At 40.2% G+C, this 20,979-nt stretch overlaps 2 protein-coding genes across 3 annotated transcripts in view; one reads left to right on the forward strand and one right to left on the reverse strand.

The window, feature by feature from the left end:
* Positions 1 to 1,242: 1,242 nt before the first annotated feature.
* On the reverse strand, positions 1,243 to 9,779 carry si:ch211-10a23.2 (uncharacterized protein LOC567812 homolog). Its single transcript, XM_036573527.1, has 4 exons — positions 9,652 to 9,779; positions 9,129 to 9,217; positions 2,693 to 2,882; positions 1,243 to 1,904 (listed from the first exon to the last, which is right to left on the reverse strand). Exons 1-4 carry the CDS (start codon positions 9,700 to 9,702, stop codon positions 1,761 to 1,763), a joined length of 474 nt encoding a protein of 157 aa, XP_036429420.1. The 5' UTR covers positions 9,703 to 9,779; the 3' UTR covers positions 1,243 to 1,760.
* Positions 9,780 to 16,005: 6,226 nt separating this feature from the next.
* zfyve26 (zinc finger, FYVE domain containing 26) overlaps positions 16,006 to 20,979 on the forward strand; it is a 55,051-nt gene continuing 50,077 nt past the window's right edge. For both annotated transcript variants that reach the window (XM_036575190.1, XM_036575191.1), the window contains exons 1-3: positions 16,006 to 16,111; positions 18,770 to 19,028; positions 20,685 to 20,760. In XM_036575190.1, coding sequence (XP_036431083.1) covers positions 18,838 to 19,028; positions 20,685 to 20,760 — 267 coding nt within the window. In that variant the 5' untranslated portion in view covers positions 16,006 to 16,111; positions 18,770 to 18,837. The remainder of the gene's footprint in view (positions 16,112 to 18,769; positions 19,029 to 20,684; positions 20,761 to 20,979) is intronic.

Consider the following 20,979-nt stretch of genomic DNA (forward strand, 5'->3'; position numbering starts at 1 on the left):
TTTTGCAGCCGAGCACTGAATCTCTCAGTCTTAGCTTTTGATAGTATTCACATTTTTCATCCATCAGTGTTCTTTCACTACAATACCCAGCATGCATTAGGCAAATACATCACACAAACATTAGGAAATTTTTACTGCAACCCCGGTTTCTACCCAATAAGCTACAGGCTAGTAAACAAAGGTGGGTCCCTGATAGCAAGAGGATGGTGGACCACTGTTGGCCCACTGATGGCAAAGCTGGCGGTCCACTGGCATTTTGTACAGCGTTTTACTAGGCGGCCCACCCGTGGTTAAGCAGAGTGTTAGACAAAATTCCACTTATCATCACTCATTGTCCACTCACAGTCCAATTTTCCTTCCTACCTTTCGTTATTTTGCAAATTAGTTTGGTAAATAATTTTAATCTAGCGCAGTGTCAGCAACATTTTCTATAAATCATTTTATATCAGGCCAAGTAACACATTTGTTTATTTTCTAAAATAAAAGTCTCTGTGCATTTAAAATCTGTTTGGGGAGATTAAAAACTAGTTAGAGCTTGTATGCAGGACAATAATTTGGGTGGTCTGAGAGTGGACCGGCAGTGGCAAACAGTCACAAAGGACCAATACATGCTTGCTGTCTGGGGTAGAGTAGAAGACACCCAGGTTCAAGTAAAAGTATTAATTCTTGGGTAAAATAATGACTCAAGTGAAAGTAAAAGCACCTTCCGAACAAAAACAACTACTAAATAACTTATGGAACTGCAGCAGAACTTCTCAGTTCATCCAGCATCTATCAGCATAGAAACTGTTTATTAGGCCCTATTTTTCTCTTTTTGGGTTTCTTTTGGACTAAATGATATGACCAATCACAAAGCAGTACAGATGTTGTCACCAATAAACACACAATGAAATTAAATACAAAAAAGGAATTAGTAAGTGTGACTCCTTCTTATCTTAAGAATCATTCCGTTGCTCAGGTCGTCCATACTCTCCACTGAAATGGTGATTTGAAGGTATAAGTTTTAAGTTTTAAGACGTTACTGTGTCATTAAAATATTCAGCATTAAAGTTAGCTATCTGTTTCCTTCTGCGTTAGCCCAATGGCATTAGCTAGTGAGCCAACTAGCTAATAAACCTTAAACAGACAAAGTAGTCATTCAAAAATGACTTTCACCTTCAAGTATATGTCATCAGGAGGGGTTTTCCCACTATTAAAACCTATTTTTTGGCCGGAATGTCCCTTTAAGTGAATTTTTTTTTTTTTTACTTTTCTTTGAAGGGGATAGCTACAAAAACCTGCATAGCTGGTCACCAACAAAACCAGCATCTGTTGTGTTTTGGATGCTGGTGTGCTGGTTTGCAGCAAATCAAAATGATTATGCTGATAATCACCAAAACCTGCGTATATTGTGTTTTGGATGCTGGTATGCTGGTCAACCAGCATGACAATGCTGGGTGACCAGCTAAACCAGCACCAGACCAGCATAAACCAGCTTAGACCAGCAAGGAATGTATGCTGGTCTGTGCTGTTTTCCAGCAGGGTTGTGTGGAGGGTACACAGAAACAGAGGAAATTTCATCATTAGATGTGGAACTGTTTGATCACCCGAAGCTCCAGATGGCTGTGGGCGCACAGCTGTATGTATAGGTACTCATGCCAGCCATGTAGTAACATATATATGGAAACATTGTTGATGTAAAAAAAGATGGTAAAACACAAAAGGATGAGTTTGTTAGAGAAATGAGAGCGTCTCTGTGTTGCCATGGCGATGATTGCCCATTAAGCAACCTTGGTGAGTTGCAGGTCCCCGACCACGCGGAGGGAAGTGAGGGAAGCTAGCTGGGTCACTCTGTGAGTGAATCCACACAACGGCTGACCGTCTACCATCACACGGAACTGCTGGTGTTCACATACAATCTCCATCTGAGAGAGAGAGAGAGAGAGACAGAGAGATACTGTGGATATCATCACATTCCACCGTCGTTCCACAATGACACAGACAGTTTTCCTACAGGGGAATTCCACTGATTTTTCAAAAGTTTCTACATAATTAAATGTTTCAGATAATAAAAAAGTCATTCAGAGTGGTTTGGTGTGAAATGCTATGTTCTAGAAAAACTTACTGAGTCTGAATTGTTCACAGCGGTGGTGATAGGAACCAGACGTCGACCTCTAAAAGCTCCCTCACAGAATGTTATTAGGGTTATGAATACACTGCCTGATGTCTGAGACAAAGTGTTATGATAGTTTCAAGAAATCTTCAGCCTGAAAACGTACTTTTAAAAACACATTCATTGGTGGAAAGGTACATGCAGGGTGTTGTAAGGCAAAATAGTACCCGGAGAAAACTAGTTTTTTTAGATTTACCACTATTTTACCATCATCAACATTACACATAAAAGCTCGTGTAGGTTCACTGGTGGTTTTGGACAGTAAATAAAGTGTCTATATTTGTGTTGTACCCATGGTGACCCCTGGTTCCTATCACCACCACTGTAAAGAAATCTGAGTCAGTAAGTTTCTCTACAATTAATAATTTCACATCGAACTAAAGACTTTGTTTACATCTCAATGATTGAATTACGCAGCAATTTTGAAAAATTGGTGAAGTTCACCTTTAACTTCTGAAAACAGGCAGGTTGTGCATAATGTCCCCTTATGGCACCTCTATGACACACAATGATACAGCTCAATAGAACTTATTTCATTACCTTAAAAGACTCCCCAGCAGCGAATGGGAAGAAAGACAAAGCGCTTTCAGGGGTTCCCCACTTTCCAGCCATTCGGGAGTTGCGGCGCACGGCCTTTTCTGCAAAGTTCACCGTTAGCTGCAGCCCCACGTCCCCTTCCTCTTCCTCCTCACCCTTCCCGTGAGACGGGCAGGACAATGAGACCACCATGCTGCAGGAACAGACAGAAATGCCATTGTCACTATACATGGGAAAATACCCCTGAAAATATCCAGATGTTTATCTAGAGGCCAAATAAGGACGTGGAAGATTCACAGCAATTCACAAACATGCAGCACTGCCCTCTGTTGGTGGTTGCAATAATGAATACAGTTAAAGAAGCCCATATCCTACGTGTTTAGTGTATTATGAAGTTTATGGGGTTTTATGTACCAAAAGCAGTCATAATTAATGTTTACATAAGCATTTTAGAATCAAACAAGCTGTTTTTATTACTGTGCCTTTAAGACAGATATACTGTAGCGATGTGCTACTGGCTACTGCTGGCCTGTTTGTGAGGCATGGCCATGCTGATCATGGTAGGTGCCCGCCCTCCTGAAAAGGGCTTACTGTTGTTGTTAATGTTGTTGTTTATTGGTCTAAGATGTGTATGTGTTTATTGTGTTAATCTGTGTCAGGGGATGTGGGTTGTTTGGGTGTGTTTTGAGTGTGAGGGGGGGTCACTGGTAGCATGAAGCCTGTGGTTAGTGGTGACCTTCTCCGTGAGTTCAGTACACTGTATTAGCCTTCCTTTTAATAAAGTGCACTTCTCGTGGTAGAACCAGACTCTCCTCTGTGTCTTACTCTAAGCCCCATGTGTCAAACACAAGGCCTGCGGGCCGAGTCAGGCCCGTGGCACAATCCTATTCAGCCTATTAATATTAGCCCATTTCACCAGGAGCTGCACTACAGTTCCCAGCATGCACTGCAATGTAATGTGTGCTCCCACCCCTAACAATGATCTATTGGACAGCACCAAGAAGAAGAAGAAAAAAAAGATGCCAGGTGTCCAGTTTAAGTGAATGGGCAGTTTTAAAAAGCCCACTGTACACTGGGGACATTTAAAGAGGTTTAAGTTGTCTGCAGCTAATGTAGTCTATTGTTTTATATGAAACAATTTGCTTTTATTTAAAATTATTTTTGAATGATTCAAATATTCAGTGCCTATTTTTGCCGTTGTAGTTTGCCATATTTAATTAACAATGGCCAGCTGGGGTCATGGTAAAACATTTTTTAATGATTTTTTAATATGGCCGTTTTAGTGGTTGGGTTTGACCCTCCTGCTCTATGCAGACGCAACAATGCAATCAAAAGTTTGGGTGCCCCTGGTCAAATTAGATGTTTTGTTGATTTTCGAGGTGAAATTAACAGATACTTTACAGATAATACACTTCTGTAAACTGTATTTACGTTTATTTGCTAAACTTAACATATTGTTGGGAAAAAGCATATAATATGGTCTGTTTATTCTTTATATTGTAGCATTCACCGCTATTAAACTTTTCAACTCCTTGGGACCACCGGTGGTTCCAAAACGCCTTCGTCATATTCTTCATAACTTTCATATTTCATAAGCTACATTCTAAAGGTGGGGGTCGTATGAGAGCTGTAACTGTCTTCTTTCCAGTCAAATAGATGGGTGATGTAATTTTAAACTCTCATAATAAAAGCAGCTGAACTCACAATTTTTTTTTTTCTGCTGAAAGTCGACCCATTTTTCCACAAATCTGGACTATAAACTATAAACAGATGGCGACTCTTCAGTGATCTGCTCTGTAAACATTATTTTTATAAAATAATACAAAGAGCGTCTAAGATTTTTGGCTTTCAGCAGTAAATTATAAGCATATAGCAATATGTATGATCATAAAACACATGTTCTGTTAATTTGAGGTGAATCTTTTAAAAAAGAAAAAATAAAATAAAAAATTTACAGTTATTTCGTGCAGTTACTGAATAATTTGCCTTACGATTTGGACATTTAAATTCAGATGGAAAAACCGAAATATACCCTGGAGAATAAGATTAAAAAAGACCCGGTTTATGCACGTCATTGTGAAAATCAACATTTATAAAATCAACAAAACATCCAATCTGGGGGTGTTCATGACTGCATGTAACTGAACATGACATGAGCATTTACTACATTTTCCTAGCTTTGTTCCATTTAGCATGTCTGGTCCACAGCATGAACTATGAATAATGCAGTACTAATGCAAAATGTGCTGACTTTCACAGTAGAGGTAGAGGGATGGGAGAACTTTTATATGTTATGTTAATGTTATATAAATAGACTGCAGTTAATTAGTTGTCCATGTTCCTCAGTTCACCACTTCAAAGAAACAAGCATTCCTTTTATTTCCCAAATAAGGACTAAACTTTAGGCCTGGCATCTCTTACAGCCTCTAGCCAACCAAGTCTTCATGGGATTTGCTCTTTTCCCACGCTGGCAATGATTGCTGCAAATAGTGCTCTAGAGTGAACCTCTCACATCTCTGAGACTGCCCTGGTATGTTCTGCCTTTTTCTGTAAATTATTTTATTATCTTTCAATATTTCTGTTGTTTGTCTGCACTTACACCATGTTCAATAGCCACCCAAGTGAATTAGAACACAGCCGGTGGTTTGTAAAGGAGCACAGTTGGTACCGCCCACTTGTGAAGGTCCACAGCGCTCATAATTACACACAACAGCAATTACAAAGTAGGGTTGGGACCACTTATCAATCAATCATTATCAATAACAGCCATGAACCCGGATATGTAGAATTTATCTTTTTTTAATGCATATTAACTGTGTGCGCAGATCCGTTATCCAAAACTCCAGTTCAGGCTTTACTTTAAACACACAGCACTGAGTTGCCATGCAAGCTGTGTGAGTGAATGCCATGCTGGTATGTAGTCTCGTGGGGCCGGACGTGGCGTCTAGAGACCACCATGAGGAATTCTGAGCTAAATGTGTGTGAGAACATAGACTTATTAAGGCGATGAAATTTCTAACCCAAGCCATCAAACTGTGAGGGCGGAGTTCCAGGTAGCGGGTGATGGTGCGCTCATCAACATCAGCCATGTTTACAGGCAGCCTAATAATACATTAATAATCCAACTAATAGCTCAATCGGAATAGAATACGTCCATGTATACACCTGAATCGGAATACAATTTCTATTGGACTGAACGAGGCAGATAATCCTGTAAATAATCCATTGAATAGAAGAATTATATCCGTGTAAACGCCTGTATCTGATTACATTCCCTATCGGAAAGTTTAAGTCCGTTCTGATCATGTTCGTCACGTCATAGTGAGAGTTTATACTGTTCAACATGGCGGGAGCAGAAACTGGTCTGCAGAGGAGACGAAGTTTCTGCTCTGATCTTTAAAAGACGGCGGTGGGACGGACGTCCAGTTTATGTGTCTCAGAACATGACATCTTCCTCTCGGCCTTCTTTAATGAGGACGTGTGAAGGACGTTTTCCTGAGTCTGACATCATTTTAAAGCAGTTAAAAACACAAGCACTGCTCACTGCTGCTCATCTCACTCTGACTGGACTCATGTGATGCTGGTTGTCATGGTAACATCTACACTAAGTGGTACCCCATGCATGCGCGTAATTTTGGATCAGATTACTTGTAGTGAGCGTGTAGAAATTTTCCATCAGATTATTGCGAAGAGTGAGATATAAACACCTCAGCCTTCATCTATAATCGGAATTTATTCAATCTGATTGGCAAAAATCTTTGCATGTAAACACAGACAGTGTCAGACGGAAAACAAACCAGTCACTAGCACATGATAATACAACAGTTAGTTCCGGCCACGCAAGCTGATTGGTTGAGAAGCGTTCTAACCGTGCTGTTATTTCACCATAACATCACGGCTTTTTCACAAACACTGTATCACTCCACTGAGACGCTGTTGCTAGGCAACGACTTTGACAGCTGTAGGAGACGCTCAAGACATTTGAACGTTTTTACTTCTTACTTTGCCACAAACAGAAAACGGACACTTTTAAGATCACATTTGACCGACAGCCGATTTGGTCAGACTCTGAAGATGAGACGACACTAAATTCCCAAACTGTCATCACCACTGAGCAGCTTTTCAGTCGGCAGCTGAGACAGAAGAACAGCTAAACAACCTGGAATCAGCCAGAAATGAACCCAATACCATTCGCCAAACTAAACGGGCTGTAAGATGCTTTACAGACTGGCTGGAACAAAACAACATTAATACTGATCTGGCAAAAACTGACAAAACTGAGCTAAACTTGATATTGTGGCAGTTTTATAGCTCAGTCTGTACTTCAAAAGGCGAGGCTTACAGCAGACTGAGCAGCGAGTGGGCGGAGCTCGTTACTCTGACGTAGCAACAAGCTGCTTGTTAAGGAACTATAATTTGGTGAAGGAACTGCGAACATTAAAACATATTAAACGCCGCGTTCACGGCCAGTTTATTAATTTATTACTTTATTTATTTAACTGTTGTATTAAAGCAATAGAACACTGGAGGTTGTGTGATCACAAATAACTTCCTGGCTGTGATGATCTACAGTGACCAAATCACAGCTGTGATGTTATTTCGCGATAACACACTCCCTCTCCTGTTCTATTGCTTAAATGCAACATAAGTTATCTTGGCTGAATAGCCCCTCAAATACTCCAATGAGCTAATTTCTCATTCACACTGACTCTAAAGTTTCAGTGTAATAGGTTTTTGATTACTTCTACAATGTTACATTTCTGGTAATGTTGTTGTGTCTTCACCTCATGCAATAGTCACAAGTCCTGTACAACTACAAGCATTAAAGAGATCATCCCACTCTTAAAAAAGATGGTTCCTCAAGGGTTCTTTACTAAAGAAAATGGTTCTGTGTAGAACCATAAACACTCAAAGAACCCTTTGCATGATTAAAGGGTTCTTTGCATCGTGGAAGAGTTCTTCAGACTGATGGAGAATCTTTTATACTTGGTTCTATCTAGAACCTTTTGAAATAGGTTCTATAAGCACCAAAAAGGGTTCTTCTATTGTTACAGTGTCAAGCCTGTTAGTGAAGTAGCCTTTTGAGGGTCCCATTTCACAGAGGAAGATTTCAACCACAACCCCTTATAACTCAGTTCCAAGGGGCAAGAAGACACTCGAAAACAAGGAGTAGGGGTAAAAATAAAAATTGGGATTGGGCCTTAGTGTTAAATTGTTCCCTAGTTCCTACTCCTTCCTCCCCAGTGCACCCCACGCAAGTGTTGATTGTACACCTAAATAGGGCATTATATGTCCAATAGGGACCCTTTTAGGCATATTCGGCTATTCAGCTGGTGGTTGAAACCCAGACGGCTCTGTATTGGAAAAAAAGACTTGGGCATATTCAGCTTACAGGGGTCCCTCTTGGACATATTCAACCCTATAATGGCTCCCTATTGGACACAGAGTGCACTGATGGCTGCTTACTGCCTATTCCCTAGTGCCCTAAATCATGAAATCTATTCAGCCGATGGTTGAATATCAGATGGCTCGCTATTGGCTATATAAAGCAATTGTAATGCATACTCAGCTTATTACCTATAGGATATACAGTAGTGTGCAAAACTCAGAGACCACCCTTCATTTGTAATTTCCAGACAAAAGAGCCATTAAGTACAAGTTGTTTACATTTCCAGTATTTCTGAGGAGATTAGATATAATCCACTTGTATAAATAAGGAGAATGTTAAAGCAAAATAAGTGAAACTGGAGTTCAAAAAATGATTAAAAGCTACAGAGAAAATGTGCCTCCTTACAACCACCTGGAAGACCTGGTAGACACCAAAACTGCCCCCATCAGATAAACAGCACTTAAAGCTTTCATCTCTGAGAGAGAGGAGAAAATCAAGCTGCTTCAGATCTGAAAACATCCACAGGTGTTTCTGTCCATCCTTCAACTGTGAGAAGACGGCTATCTAGAAGAACCTCACTGAGAAAAGGAGACGGACACATCAAACAAAGAAGCTGAACGATGGACTGACCAGAGTCCAGACCTCAACCTGAATGTGTTTGATTACTTCAGAAAATGATCAACCAGCTTCTAAGACTGAACTTTGGAGGTGTGTCTGCAGATTCTTTGAGGATCTGAAAGTGAGTCTCCTGAAAAGAATGGAAGCTGGAATAAAGGTAAAGACTGGACACAATAAATAATGATACAAACCTGATATTACATTTAGCTGTTGCGTTTTTTTTTATTGTTAAATATGTTTTCTGCTATTTTTCCTCTGACACTGAAGAATAACAGTCGTTTTGACCGGACATTCAATAAAAAAGTGAGGTCTCTGACTTTTGCACAGAACTGGCTGGACAAGCCATCAGCTCATGACCTACGTAGTGCACTATATCGCTTTAGGGAGTAACGTGAGACAGAGAGTGGGGTGTTTTTGTGTTTGGTACGTTACCTCTTAGGCTGTTTGTGAACAATGCCCATCACTACCAGTCTCATAGACGGACGCAGGCCCCCTTTGATCTCCCCAACATAATCCTCCTCCTGCAGACAAAGGCAAAGCCCAGCTGAAGACACTGCACCACAGCAATGCATGCAGTGCAGCCTGCTTTTTTCATTAGCTGCCAATTCCACAGCCTTCAGAGCTGAAATATCAGCATCATTCTTAGAAGGCAGAGTAACAAAGGAACTTGCACCATCACAGCTTTCCACCGTGCCTGAAATAAACATCTATAGGGTTGCAATGTTTCTCAATGTCATGCAAAAGAGAGTGCAATGCAATGCCATTTTAACCAGGATGATGATGCACGCGGTGGTTTTACTGATAGTGATAAAAAGCATATCGCACTCCATCCTGATGCAATCATGCACTGTAGGCTGCATGGCAGAAACTGATGAATGCATGCATTTCTCTGATTAAAAATATATGAGCACTTTTGATAATATAAGCACAGAAAAAGCGCGAGCCTCTTACTCACCTGCCGTGTTTTATCCGCGTCTGTCATGTTTTGCTCCGCGGGATTATTCATTACTATCCTAAAATAAATCTAAATCTGGATTAATACGACAATAGCTGTCACCACTTTATGATCGCAGCGCGAGCCGAGAGCCCCGCCTTGGCCGGCTCGCGCCTCTGCGTCTCCTAGGAAACCGCCTCACGCTGTTTTTTTCCCCACCCGTATTCCGACAAACTCCGCCTCCTGCGCGTTTGGCACAATTCAGCTCATCTTTTTACAAAAGACGACAAATTCCTGCTTTGTGTTGAAAGGTGGGGACGTACATATGTGATTTTTCGGCACAAAAACGAGGGAAACTGCCGTTAGGCTTGTATTAAAGTAAAGGGACAGTCCAGCCAAAATGAAAAACCAATAGGCTAGTTAAAGGGGGATTCCACCAAATTTTCAAAATGTCTGAATAATTCAGACCTTGAGATGTAAACAGAGTCATTCAGAGTGGTTTGGTGTGAAATGATTCACTGTAGAGCTACTTACAGACTCAGATGTCTTTACAGTGGTGGTGATAGGAACCAGGCGTCGCCATGACTAGAATACAGATATAGGCATTTTATTTACTCTCCAAAACCACCAGTAAACCTATACGAGTCTTCTGAGCTTTATATGTGATGTTAATGATGGAAAAATAATCTGAAAAAAAAAAGCTTTCTTTGGGGACTATTTTACCTCACAACGCCCCGCATGTACCCCTCTGCCATAAATGGATTAAAATACATTTTAAGCCAAACCTTTCACAGAACTCTCATAAAACTGTGTCTCAGACATCTGGCAGTGTATTAATGACCATTTCATGTAATACCTTTCTGTGAGGGAGCTTTTAGAGGTGGACGTCTGGTTCTTATCACCACCACTGTGAACAATTCTGATTCGGTAAGTTTCTCTAGAATTGAGCATTTCACACCAAACCACTCTGAATGACTCTACGCCTCAACCATTAAATTATGTAGAATTTTTATAAAAATCGGTGGAGTTTCCCTTTAAGTGATGCTGTACCTGTACTACATGTTGAACCAGTCTCGGTCACCATGTGGAGCATTAAACCTGTGGAGGATATTAATTGTGCTCCCTGCAGCTGGAATGTTTCCTGTAACTGTTCGCGACTGCAGCACAGTGTGTCCCTGTAGAATTTTTTGAAAAATCGCTGGAGTTCCCCTTTAACCTGTGTCTGTGTCTAAACTTGCTTACTCAGCAGCGTTTCCTAGAGTGAGATTTTCTATTTTAAATTCTAGAAAACTCCCTTTGATGATGCTTTCAGGGTGGGATGTTTTGAAATGTATTTTTATAAAGCTGTTGAATTGAGAGGGGAGATAAAGAGTTAACGATACAGTTATGAAGCCCACTCACTGTAGTCATATGTTGTTTAAGCAGTAGAACCCGAGAGGGAGTGCGTTATCGCGGAATAACATCACGGCTGTGATTTGGTCGCCGTAGATCATCACAGCCGTGATGTTATTCGCGATAATACACTCCTCCAGTGTTCTATTGCTTTAATACAACAGTTAAATAAATAAAGTAATAAATTAATAAACTGGCCGTGAACGCGGCGTTTAATATGTTTTAATGTTCGCAGTTCCTTCCGCCAAATTATAGTTCCTTAACAAGCAGCTTGTTGCTACGTCAGAGTAACGAGCTCCGCCCACTCGCTGCTCAGTCTGCTGTAAGCCCCGCCTTTTGAAGTACAGACTGAGCCATAAAACTGCCGCAATATCAAGTTCAGCTCAGTTTTGTCAGTTTTTGCCAGATCAGTATCAATGTTGTTTTGTTCCAGCCAGTCTGTAAAGCATCTTACAGCCCATTTAGTTTGGCGAATGGTGTTGGGTTCATTTCTGGCTGATTCCAGGTTGTTTAGCTGTTCTTCTGTCACAGCTGCCGCCTGAAAAGCTGCTCAGTGGTGATGACAGTTTGGGAATTTAGTGTCGTCTCATCTTCAGAGTCTGACCAAATCGGCTGTCGGTCAAATGTGATCTTAAAAGTGTCCGTTTTCTGTTTGTGGCAAAGTAAGAAGTAAAAACGTTCAAATGTCTTGAGCGTCTCCTACAGCTGTCAAAGTCGTTGCCTAGCAACAGCGTCTCAGCGGAGTGATACAGTGTTTGTGAAAAAGCCGTGACGTTATGGTGAAATAACAGCACGGTTAGAACCATAGATATACACGCCGAGATGCCGCGTTGGGTCCAGCCAGGCACGTCAACGGCACCGCCATTTTAGGGCGGTCAACATCACTGCTGGACTGCATTCAGTACCATTACAGAGCGGCAGTTTAAGAAAGATACTGTCCGAAATTACACTGTTTAAAGAATATTACTCTCAGAAAGCGGGACAGGATTATATAACGGAGGGAACGCAGTGATCCACACTCATGTTTGTGTGATGCGTATTGTTTGTGTGATGTTATGACTATAGTCTTTTCAGGCGATCTTAACTTATGTAGCAGTTATTTATTTACAATGATGGTCATGGCTTTGTAGCTAGGTAAATTATAGCATTCCTTAAAACCGTGTAGAAATTCTTACACGAAGCTGAAGCCAGCTTCTTATTTGCCAGCTTCTTGTTCGAATTTCCACCTTAAATGATGCATCGGCCAGCATCTTGTTTGAATTTTCCCGTTCCACCTTAAATGGTGCATCAGCCAGCATCATGTTTGAATTTTCCCGTTCCACCTTAAATGGTGCATCAGCCAGCTTCTTGTTCGAATCTACCGTAACACCTGTTCCACCTTAAATGGTGCAGCTTCAGGCACCAGAAAGTGACTGCTGCACCATTTAAGGTGGACCGGGAAAACTCGAAGAAGAAGCCGACGAAAAGGAAGCCAGTTTTAGCTTCGTCCTTCTTACTGTGTTTTGGGGGGTTTATTTTATTTTTTTGTGTATTAAGATTAGAAGTGATTCACACATTGATGGATTTGCTGATGTTTCTACCGGAGCTCGCGCTAAACGCGGTTTTTAACGTCAGGTGCAAGCTCAATACTTTCTGCTGGTCCGGACGGCTAATTAGCACGATGAGTTATTAAAGAAATAAAGCTACAGAGAGCAGACCGAGCAACGTGAATAAATACAGAACCTTTTCTTCAACTAAAGTTAAACCAACGCTAACTTGGTTGTATTTATTAGCCTATAGCTCAGCGGCTAGGCTAGTCTGGATTGGTCTCTGCCTAATGCATGCTGGGTATTGTAGTGCAAGAATACTGACTAACAACAACATGAAAACAATATAAAAATGCTAATTTCATCAAGTTTTAGGCCTCTATGGGTTTCATGAATTGATAATGAAAATTAATTAGTAGTAGAGGAAATTCTTCTTCTTCTGATTATTATTATTATTATTATTATTATTATTATTATTATCAGTTGTTCTGCTATAATTGACTGATACCTTCGCAGCAGTCCCATATGGACATGTGTCAGAAATTCACAGCTATGGGTGTGTGAATGAATGAATCAAGCAATCAATGCAGTACTCAATAAATAAATAAATAAAAATAATAATAATATTATGATGCCTGTTTTTGTTATCACATGATAACAATACTGCAACAATAACACATTTTCTTCTTCTTATTATGATTATTTTTATTATTTTTATTAATAATGTTATTGAGATTGTGAGTTACATGTGGGACACACTGTGCTGCAGCCACTAACAGTTACAGGAAAACACTACAGCCACAGGGAGCACAATTAATATCCTCCACAGGTTTAATGTTCCATATGGTGACCGAGACTGGTTCAACATGTAATACAGGTACAGCATCACTTAAAGGGAAACTCTACCAATTTTTCAAAATTTTTTCAAAAATACATAATTAGATGGTTGAGATCTAAACTAAGTCATTCAGAGTGGTTTGGTGTGAAACGCTCTGTTCTAGAGAAACTTACAGAGTCTGAATAGTTTACAGTGGTGGTGATAGGAACCAGACATCCACCTCTAAAAGCTCCCTCAGGGAACATTGAAACAGTACATGAAATGGTTAGATATGTGCTGTCTAATGTCTGAGACATTGTTTAATGACAGTTTTGTGCTAAGATGTATTTTATTCCATTCATGGTGGAGGGGTACATGCAGGACATGAGGTAAAATAGTCCCCAAAGAAAACTTTTCCACGGTTTTTCCATCATCAACATTTCATATGTAACCTCGGAAGACTCGTGTAGGTTCACCGGTGGTTTTGAAAAGTAAATAAAATGTCTATATTTGTGTTGTAGTCATGGTGACCCCTGGTTCCTATCACCACCACTGTAAAGAGATCTGAGTCTCTACAATCAACCATTTCACACCAAACTACTCTGAATGACGCCCAAATTTTGAAAAATTGGTGGAATATCCCCTTAAGGGTTGAATTTGACAGGGCACTTAATTTCCTCTTTCATTTGTGTAACCCCAGCTCTCCTACGCTGATTCAGCTTCCCAGCAAATTATCAGGACTGCAGAAGACAAAGGCTGGAAGACCCTCAGTAATCAATGCAGAGTGTTTAGATCAGACGGATTTCGTCCTTCTAAGATTTTTGCAGTCACAGATAACAGGTTTTAAGGCCACCATGTTGTTGTTTTCGAGTAACTACAGGATCAATCAAAAACCAGGACAGGGGAGAAAAGAATTTGACCCTTGAACAGCATGCGTGTGTCTGTCGGCACGGGCCAGCAGTCAAACAGATTCTGTTAGAATAAAAGTGGAGCTCATTCTTAAATCTGAAAACAGACAACTGCATATACACATATATTAACAACAAAAAAGAGAGAAAATTGTAAAAGTATTTTCCAGAAACACTTTGAAAATATCATAAATCCTCTTTTGTTTACTTATTGTCTGAGATTTGCTCTCAATGGTACAAAAACAACTTTTCCCAAACTTTCACGTCCTGCTTAAAGATGCACTAATACAGTGCTGCATAGTAATGTCTCGGTACAGCCTGCTCACCCAAAATTTGAAAATTGAGCAGTTTTCCTGTCTGTCAGTGCTGCGTAAAGGGCCTCTATCATGGAAACCTTTTCCTCACTTTTTGAAATGTACTATAATCTATGTAAACAGTGATGAAATTTCAAAATGTCCCATTCACTCCCCAGTCAATACAGTCAATTTATGAAAACTAAGCTGCAAAAACAGTTTTTTTTTATAAATAAACCCATACAAATGTCATAAGTGGACCTTAGGAGACCCTTTTAATACATTGCTTTATTTGCTTTATCTCTTTATTAATTTGAGTCTCTAAATTTAGAAGCTTCACTTGAGTTCAGATAAAGTGGCATGCAGTAACACTATGTGTGCTGAATATGCATAATTAAGATTTTACTGTATGTTTCTGAACAGGAACATTTTTTTGATTGATGTACCACCATCATTATGGATTTTTGCTGCACTTAAAGAACCAAAAAGTACACAAAAAAGCATATTTTACTCTAATTCATGTCTATTTTTATTTCTGCCTAGTATATCACTGCTGTTGGAACAAAACCTTTGTTAATGTGCAATTAAATATCATGCTACTGTAACACTGCAATTACCTGCCAGGATCATGAAGTTCTATCTATCTATCTATCTATCATCTATCTATCTATCTATCTGTCTGTCTGTCTATCTATCTATTGATCTGTCTATCTAACTACCTACCTACCTAAAAATTCTTATTCTAACATGTTAAAGGTGTTGTTTTGTAAAGAACTATATGATTGCCTATTCTTTGGCTTTGAAGTGAGTAGATATTGATGTGTGTGATATTTTATTGGCTTGTGGTAACGGTACATTGATAATCCGTTTCTAACATGCAAGCAGCTTTTCCCACTTTATCTCTCCAACTGTCTTTAAAGGTGAAAGATGAGGTGTCCAAATCATTTTCAAAGCAGATACAGAAAGAAAACAGAGGAAAAAAGAGGGGATACATGTATTTACATTATACACCGATTAGCCATAATATTAAAACCACCTCCTTGTTTCTACACTCACTGACCATTTTATCAGCTCCACTGGCCGTCTAGGAGCACTTTGCAGTTCCAGTTACAGACTGTAGTCCATCTGTTTCTCTGCATACATTGCCTACACCCTCACAGAGCAGGTACTATTTGGGAGGTGGATCATTCTCAGCACTGCAGTAACACTGACGTGGTGGTGGTGAGTTAGTGTGTGCTGTGCTGGTACGAGTGGATCAGACACAGGAGTTTTTAAACACTGTGTCCACTCACTGTCCACTCTATTAGACACTCCTACCTCGTTGGTCCATCTTGTAGATAGATATAAAGTCAGAGATGTAAAGTCAGAGAAGCTTTACTTGAGCTGACCCTCCTGCTTTTATTTTGACAGCATCATCACGTGACCCATTTTCAGCTGATGAGGTCACATGACCGTGCGTCACGGCGCTCATGGCTGCGCTGCTGACGCTGAGGACGTAAACATTTAACACATTCACGAAAGCGGCTCACAAAACCAAGACAGGCTGTAAGTGAAGCTTTTTAAACACACCTTTCAGAAGCACTTTGAGACCTTTTATAACATTTATAAGAACCAGGCTTCCTATTCCCCAGCTTGTTTTTCGAACTTTCCGTTCCACCTTAAATAGTGCAGCAGTTACATTCTGGCGCCTCCGGCGCTAGAATGTAACTGCTGCACCATTTAAGGTGGAACGGGAAGTTCGAAAAACAAGCTGGCGAATGAAACGCTGACTTCAGCTTCGTATTTAAAGCGAACAAACGTTCTGTAAAAAGGCTCGTCAGTTTCACAGAGGCTACAAAACTGCTAAAATTAGGCTTTAAATCAATTCTATCTCCGCTGTCGACTTTATCTCCACACTTTCGCCACGTTTTCGCGTGTTATTGCTCTGCTGTCGGGCTCTGTGTCGTGGTTAGTGCTTGTAATGGCTTAATATGTGAGCTTGACTTCATTTTCGCCAGTTTCTTTTTCCTTTTGCCGTTCCACCTTAAATGGTGCGGCATTTACATTCTAGCGGCGCAGGCGCCCGAACGGAAAGCCTTCAGCATTTAAGGTGGAACGGAAAATTCGATAATGAAGCCAATTTCGGCTTCGTACTCTTCGTATTCTTGTGGACGAGTGATGGGATTTTAGTCGAGCCGAGTTGATTAGGAAGCCGGTTATGTTTGCAGTTACAGTGAAAGTCGTTCAAGAAAACCTGCTGTGTCATTTAACCTGGTTTGTGAGCTAAATCGCCCCCCAACCTCCCGAACATGCTCGAGAAGTTTAGGGTTTATGCATAAAACGAGGCAGTCACATTGCAAAGATTGCTGGAAGATTAGACTGTTTTTTTTCAGTACGTTTTTTGACGTTTCCTCTGTTTTTCCTCTGGTCTCTCTGTCATGTCATGCTTTACACCGCCATAAAGTCATGACAAGTCAGCTGCCTGTCAGGTAGGGCTGGGCTATATGGCTAAAATCTGAAATCAGCTATATGGAAATCTGATATATGCGCATATATGGACAAATATCATAAAGGCTAAGGCTTATATCGTAAACTATGTGTACATATATGTTATGTTCATATATGTAAGCGTCAAATGGTGGACACATAGGCATGATATACACTCTTTTAAGAAGTGTTCTTTAGTAAAAGGAATGGTTTTATTTAGAACCATATATATATATATATATACACGCTCTATATATACACACACTTAAAAAGATGATTCTTCCACGGTAATTAAAATTGTTTTATGTAGAACCATGAACACTTAAAGAACCCTTTGCATGATTAAAGGGATCTTTGCAGGGTGAAGGGGATCTTCAGATTGTTATAGAATGTGTTGTAGATGGTTCTGTATAGAACCTTTTCGAAAAGGGTTCTATATAGCACCAAAAAGTGTTCTTCTACTGTGACAGGCTTGACATTGCAGCAATAGAAAACCCCTTTTTTTGGTACTATATAGAGCCCTTTTCAAAAAGGTAGCGTGTAGAACCAAATACAACACATTCTCAATCAATCTGAAGAACCTTTCAGGGTGCAACGAGCCCTTTAATCATGCAAAGGGTTCTTTGAGTGTTCATGGTTCTGTTTAGAACCATTTTCTTTACTAAAGAACCCTTGAATGCTTATGCTTATGCTATCCTTCATGCTTAACTGGTTCTTTGCATGGTGGTATGATTCTTCAGATTGATGGAGAATATGTTGTATATGATTCAGTATAGGACTTTTTTTGAAATTGGTTCTGTATAGCACAAAAAACGGTCCTGCTGTTGTTGCAGTGTCAAGCTTGTACCAATAGAAGAACCCTTTTTGGTGCTATGTAGAACCATTTTCAAAAAGGTTCTGTTTAGAACCGTATACAACACATTCTCCATCAATTTGAAGAATGATTCCCCCATGCAGAGAACCATTTAAGCATGCGACTGGTTCTATATAGAACTCATGGTTCTAAACAGAACCATCCCCTTTATTAAAGAATGCTTGAAGAAGAATCCTTTTTAAGTGTACAGGCAAAACATCTGAAACCGCTTCAAGTCAATGTAAAATAAAAATGAACTTATATAATATAACTCGTATTAAAGGGACCATAACCTGCATTTTTCTTGTATTTTATGTTTATGAGGTCAACTTCTAATATTTGTGTGGTTTTATGCACAGTTATAATTCCTTTTAAACCATTTTCCAACCTCTCTTTATCCCTCAGAACTAATCTGGCTTTTTTGGTGCTGTTCCTTTTGGACTGATATATGGAAATAAGCTCTTTTCTGATTGGTTGCCCTGCATTGTGCCTTGTTCCGAAAGCAGAACAGGCTGAAACACTCCTTGTAACTTCAGCCTGAGTGGGCGGGGCCAAACTGCTGTAGACTGAATCAGCGGATAGATGGAAATGTGTTGCTTTTCGTGACATTCACAAAATCTGTGACTTCAAAATGAGCTGTTTTAGCAATCTTAGTTTCCATATATGGACAGTATAGAGTGATGAGTGAACGGCACGTTTTGTAACAATATTTATGTGCTGTATAAAACACTTATATATTTTAAAATGGCATGGGAAGCGCAGTTTTATGTGACACGGGCCCTTTAATGTTGTTGCATGAGGTTTGTGTATTTCAACATCTGTAACAGCTGAACCTCAGAGTTACCTACTTCTTCACTCTGTCTTTCCATTTCGTTTTACTACAGATGAGGTGCTCTTATTAGCGTTGACGGTAATCTGAGCAGTCTGAGGCCTGACCGCCGAGTGTGCCGTCATGCACCCGTTTGGCCGTGAGGAGGAGAGCTCCAGACAGGACCTCTTCGGCTTCTTCACGCAGTGTTTACAGCATGGAGAATGGGAGCTGGCGGCCGCGTGCGTCCAGCAGCTCGGCCAGGCTGCCGGAGTCGTCCCTCAGGACCCTAGTGACATCATCAAAGCCATCATCACACACCCTTACCCGCTCACGTACGTAGGACGTGTTGGGCTGTCTTAAATTTTGATACTTGGTTGTGACGCATGAATAACCGATAAGCAATTTCTGAGCTGAGATCAATAAATCAATAATTAACATCTTATTGTGGCTGATACTAATTCTTGTTCCAGTTTAGAACAAGTTTGCACTATAATCCATATATGAAGTGCATAGATACGGATCGAAGATGGTTCATTAATCCAGTGTTCATAGATATGACGTACCTAAATCAGTCATAACTGTTTATTGTAAAGGTTTCTTATTTTATGTAAATATTTTGCCTCATTTAGCAAATACTCTTAATACAGAAATGCCCATTCATAAGTGAGTAAATGTACAAGCTAAACTAGGATACACAGGCAGTGTGTCCTAATTCAGGGGCTGCGTCCTTCAGAGGCTGCATTTGAAGGCTGATTGCGTCACAGCGGCGTGACTAGACTGTCCCATTTCGAAGTCTCCTTCATATGCGGCCGAGAAATGTGTCCTCCTTTTCCATGGCAACGAAGGAGCCGGCAGTGAAGCATCTCCAGCTCTAATAAATGAAAAAAATAAACATCTAAAATCAAAGTTTCTGGCTCCATCTTTAAAGAACTTTAAAAGAACTTGACAGGAGCAGCGTTTCGTGGCGCAAAGGTGAACAGCAGTGCTGTGACGCAAACAGGAAATCCGCCGTAGAGCAGCCCGTCTCATTTCGGTTCAACCTTCATAGACCACGTCCTTCGAAGGATCCAGCCCCTGAATAGGGACACACTGACTGTCGTTCATGCCGAGCACCAAAAGCTGTTTTGGTGCTAATAGCGACCCCTTGTGGAAAATCTTTAGCCTGCTAAACATGAGCTAGTTAGTGAGTTAGACAGGTAGTAACCGTGAGGTGCTTTGTATCTAAAAATAGTGTTAACTTTTCGGCCTCAATATCGGGCATTTTCCTATATGTTGCCAAATAATATATATGCTGCCTTTATACACTAACGTTCAAATGTTCTTACCGTTTTTTGTTATTTTGTGTAGAAGTTACATTGTAGAGTTAAATACAACCAACCATTCATCAAAAGGTATTTCATACATTTTAATTAATATTTCTAAAATTCTGTGAACATGTTATTAACTGATAAATAATATACTTTAGTTACCTCAATGATTATTCGAATGGACACAGCAGAATATTAACATTATTACAGCTAATTCAGTGTTTTGTTTGGCAATGCAGTCTTCAAATCAACAAACATGGCCTTATTCACCACATCCTGAAAGGGCAACGAACAAAGCGAGATGAACGAAAGCAGTACAGTGCCAAATTCATCACACTCTGTTAGAAAAACAAATAAAAGTTATTTATATATTGTGTCAGTTGTCACCCGGCGCATGAAGTCACAGGCGTCACTGAATAAAACGCTTCACTTGTTGGTTTTAGAAATGTAAGTCTATTTAAAGTAATTATCAGTGTTGAAAGTTAACATGCATTAAACCTTTTGCACACAGCTCAGCATTAATATGAGTTGGTGCTAATGAGAACAGAAGTACAGCAGTGCTGAGTTAGTGGAGTTTGTCCATCAAGAGTTCAGTAAACAGAAGTGCTGCTGGTCAAACTGGCTGTGTTTATCTTATCTTTTAATGGAGTGAGTTAAACTGGTGGTGTTTTGTCTTTGTAGGTGGGAAACAGTGGGAAGCCCTCACAGACTGGCCTGGTTCTGGCTGCAGGTCCTCGAGAGACACTCGAAAGACAAAGTAAAGTACACTGTGCTCAACTGTTAGCATGGTTACCATCCTGTATCCCCTCCTCTCTCTTTCTCTGTCCCTTTCTCTCTCTTCTCTTTTTCTCTCTGCTGTCCTTCTCTCCTCCGTCTGTTTCTATCTCGACTCTGTTTCTCTTTCCCTTTCACTTCTCTTTCACACTATTACCCTTCTTTCTCTCTCTCTCTCTCTCTCTCTCTCTTCTCTTTTCTT

This window comes from Colossoma macropomum, unplaced genomic scaffold (genome assembly GCF_904425465.1).
Source record: "Colossoma macropomum unplaced genomic scaffold, Colossoma_macropomum, whole genome shotgun sequence".
Taxonomy (NCBI): Eukaryota; Metazoa; Chordata; class Actinopteri; order Characiformes; family Serrasalmidae; genus Colossoma; species Colossoma macropomum.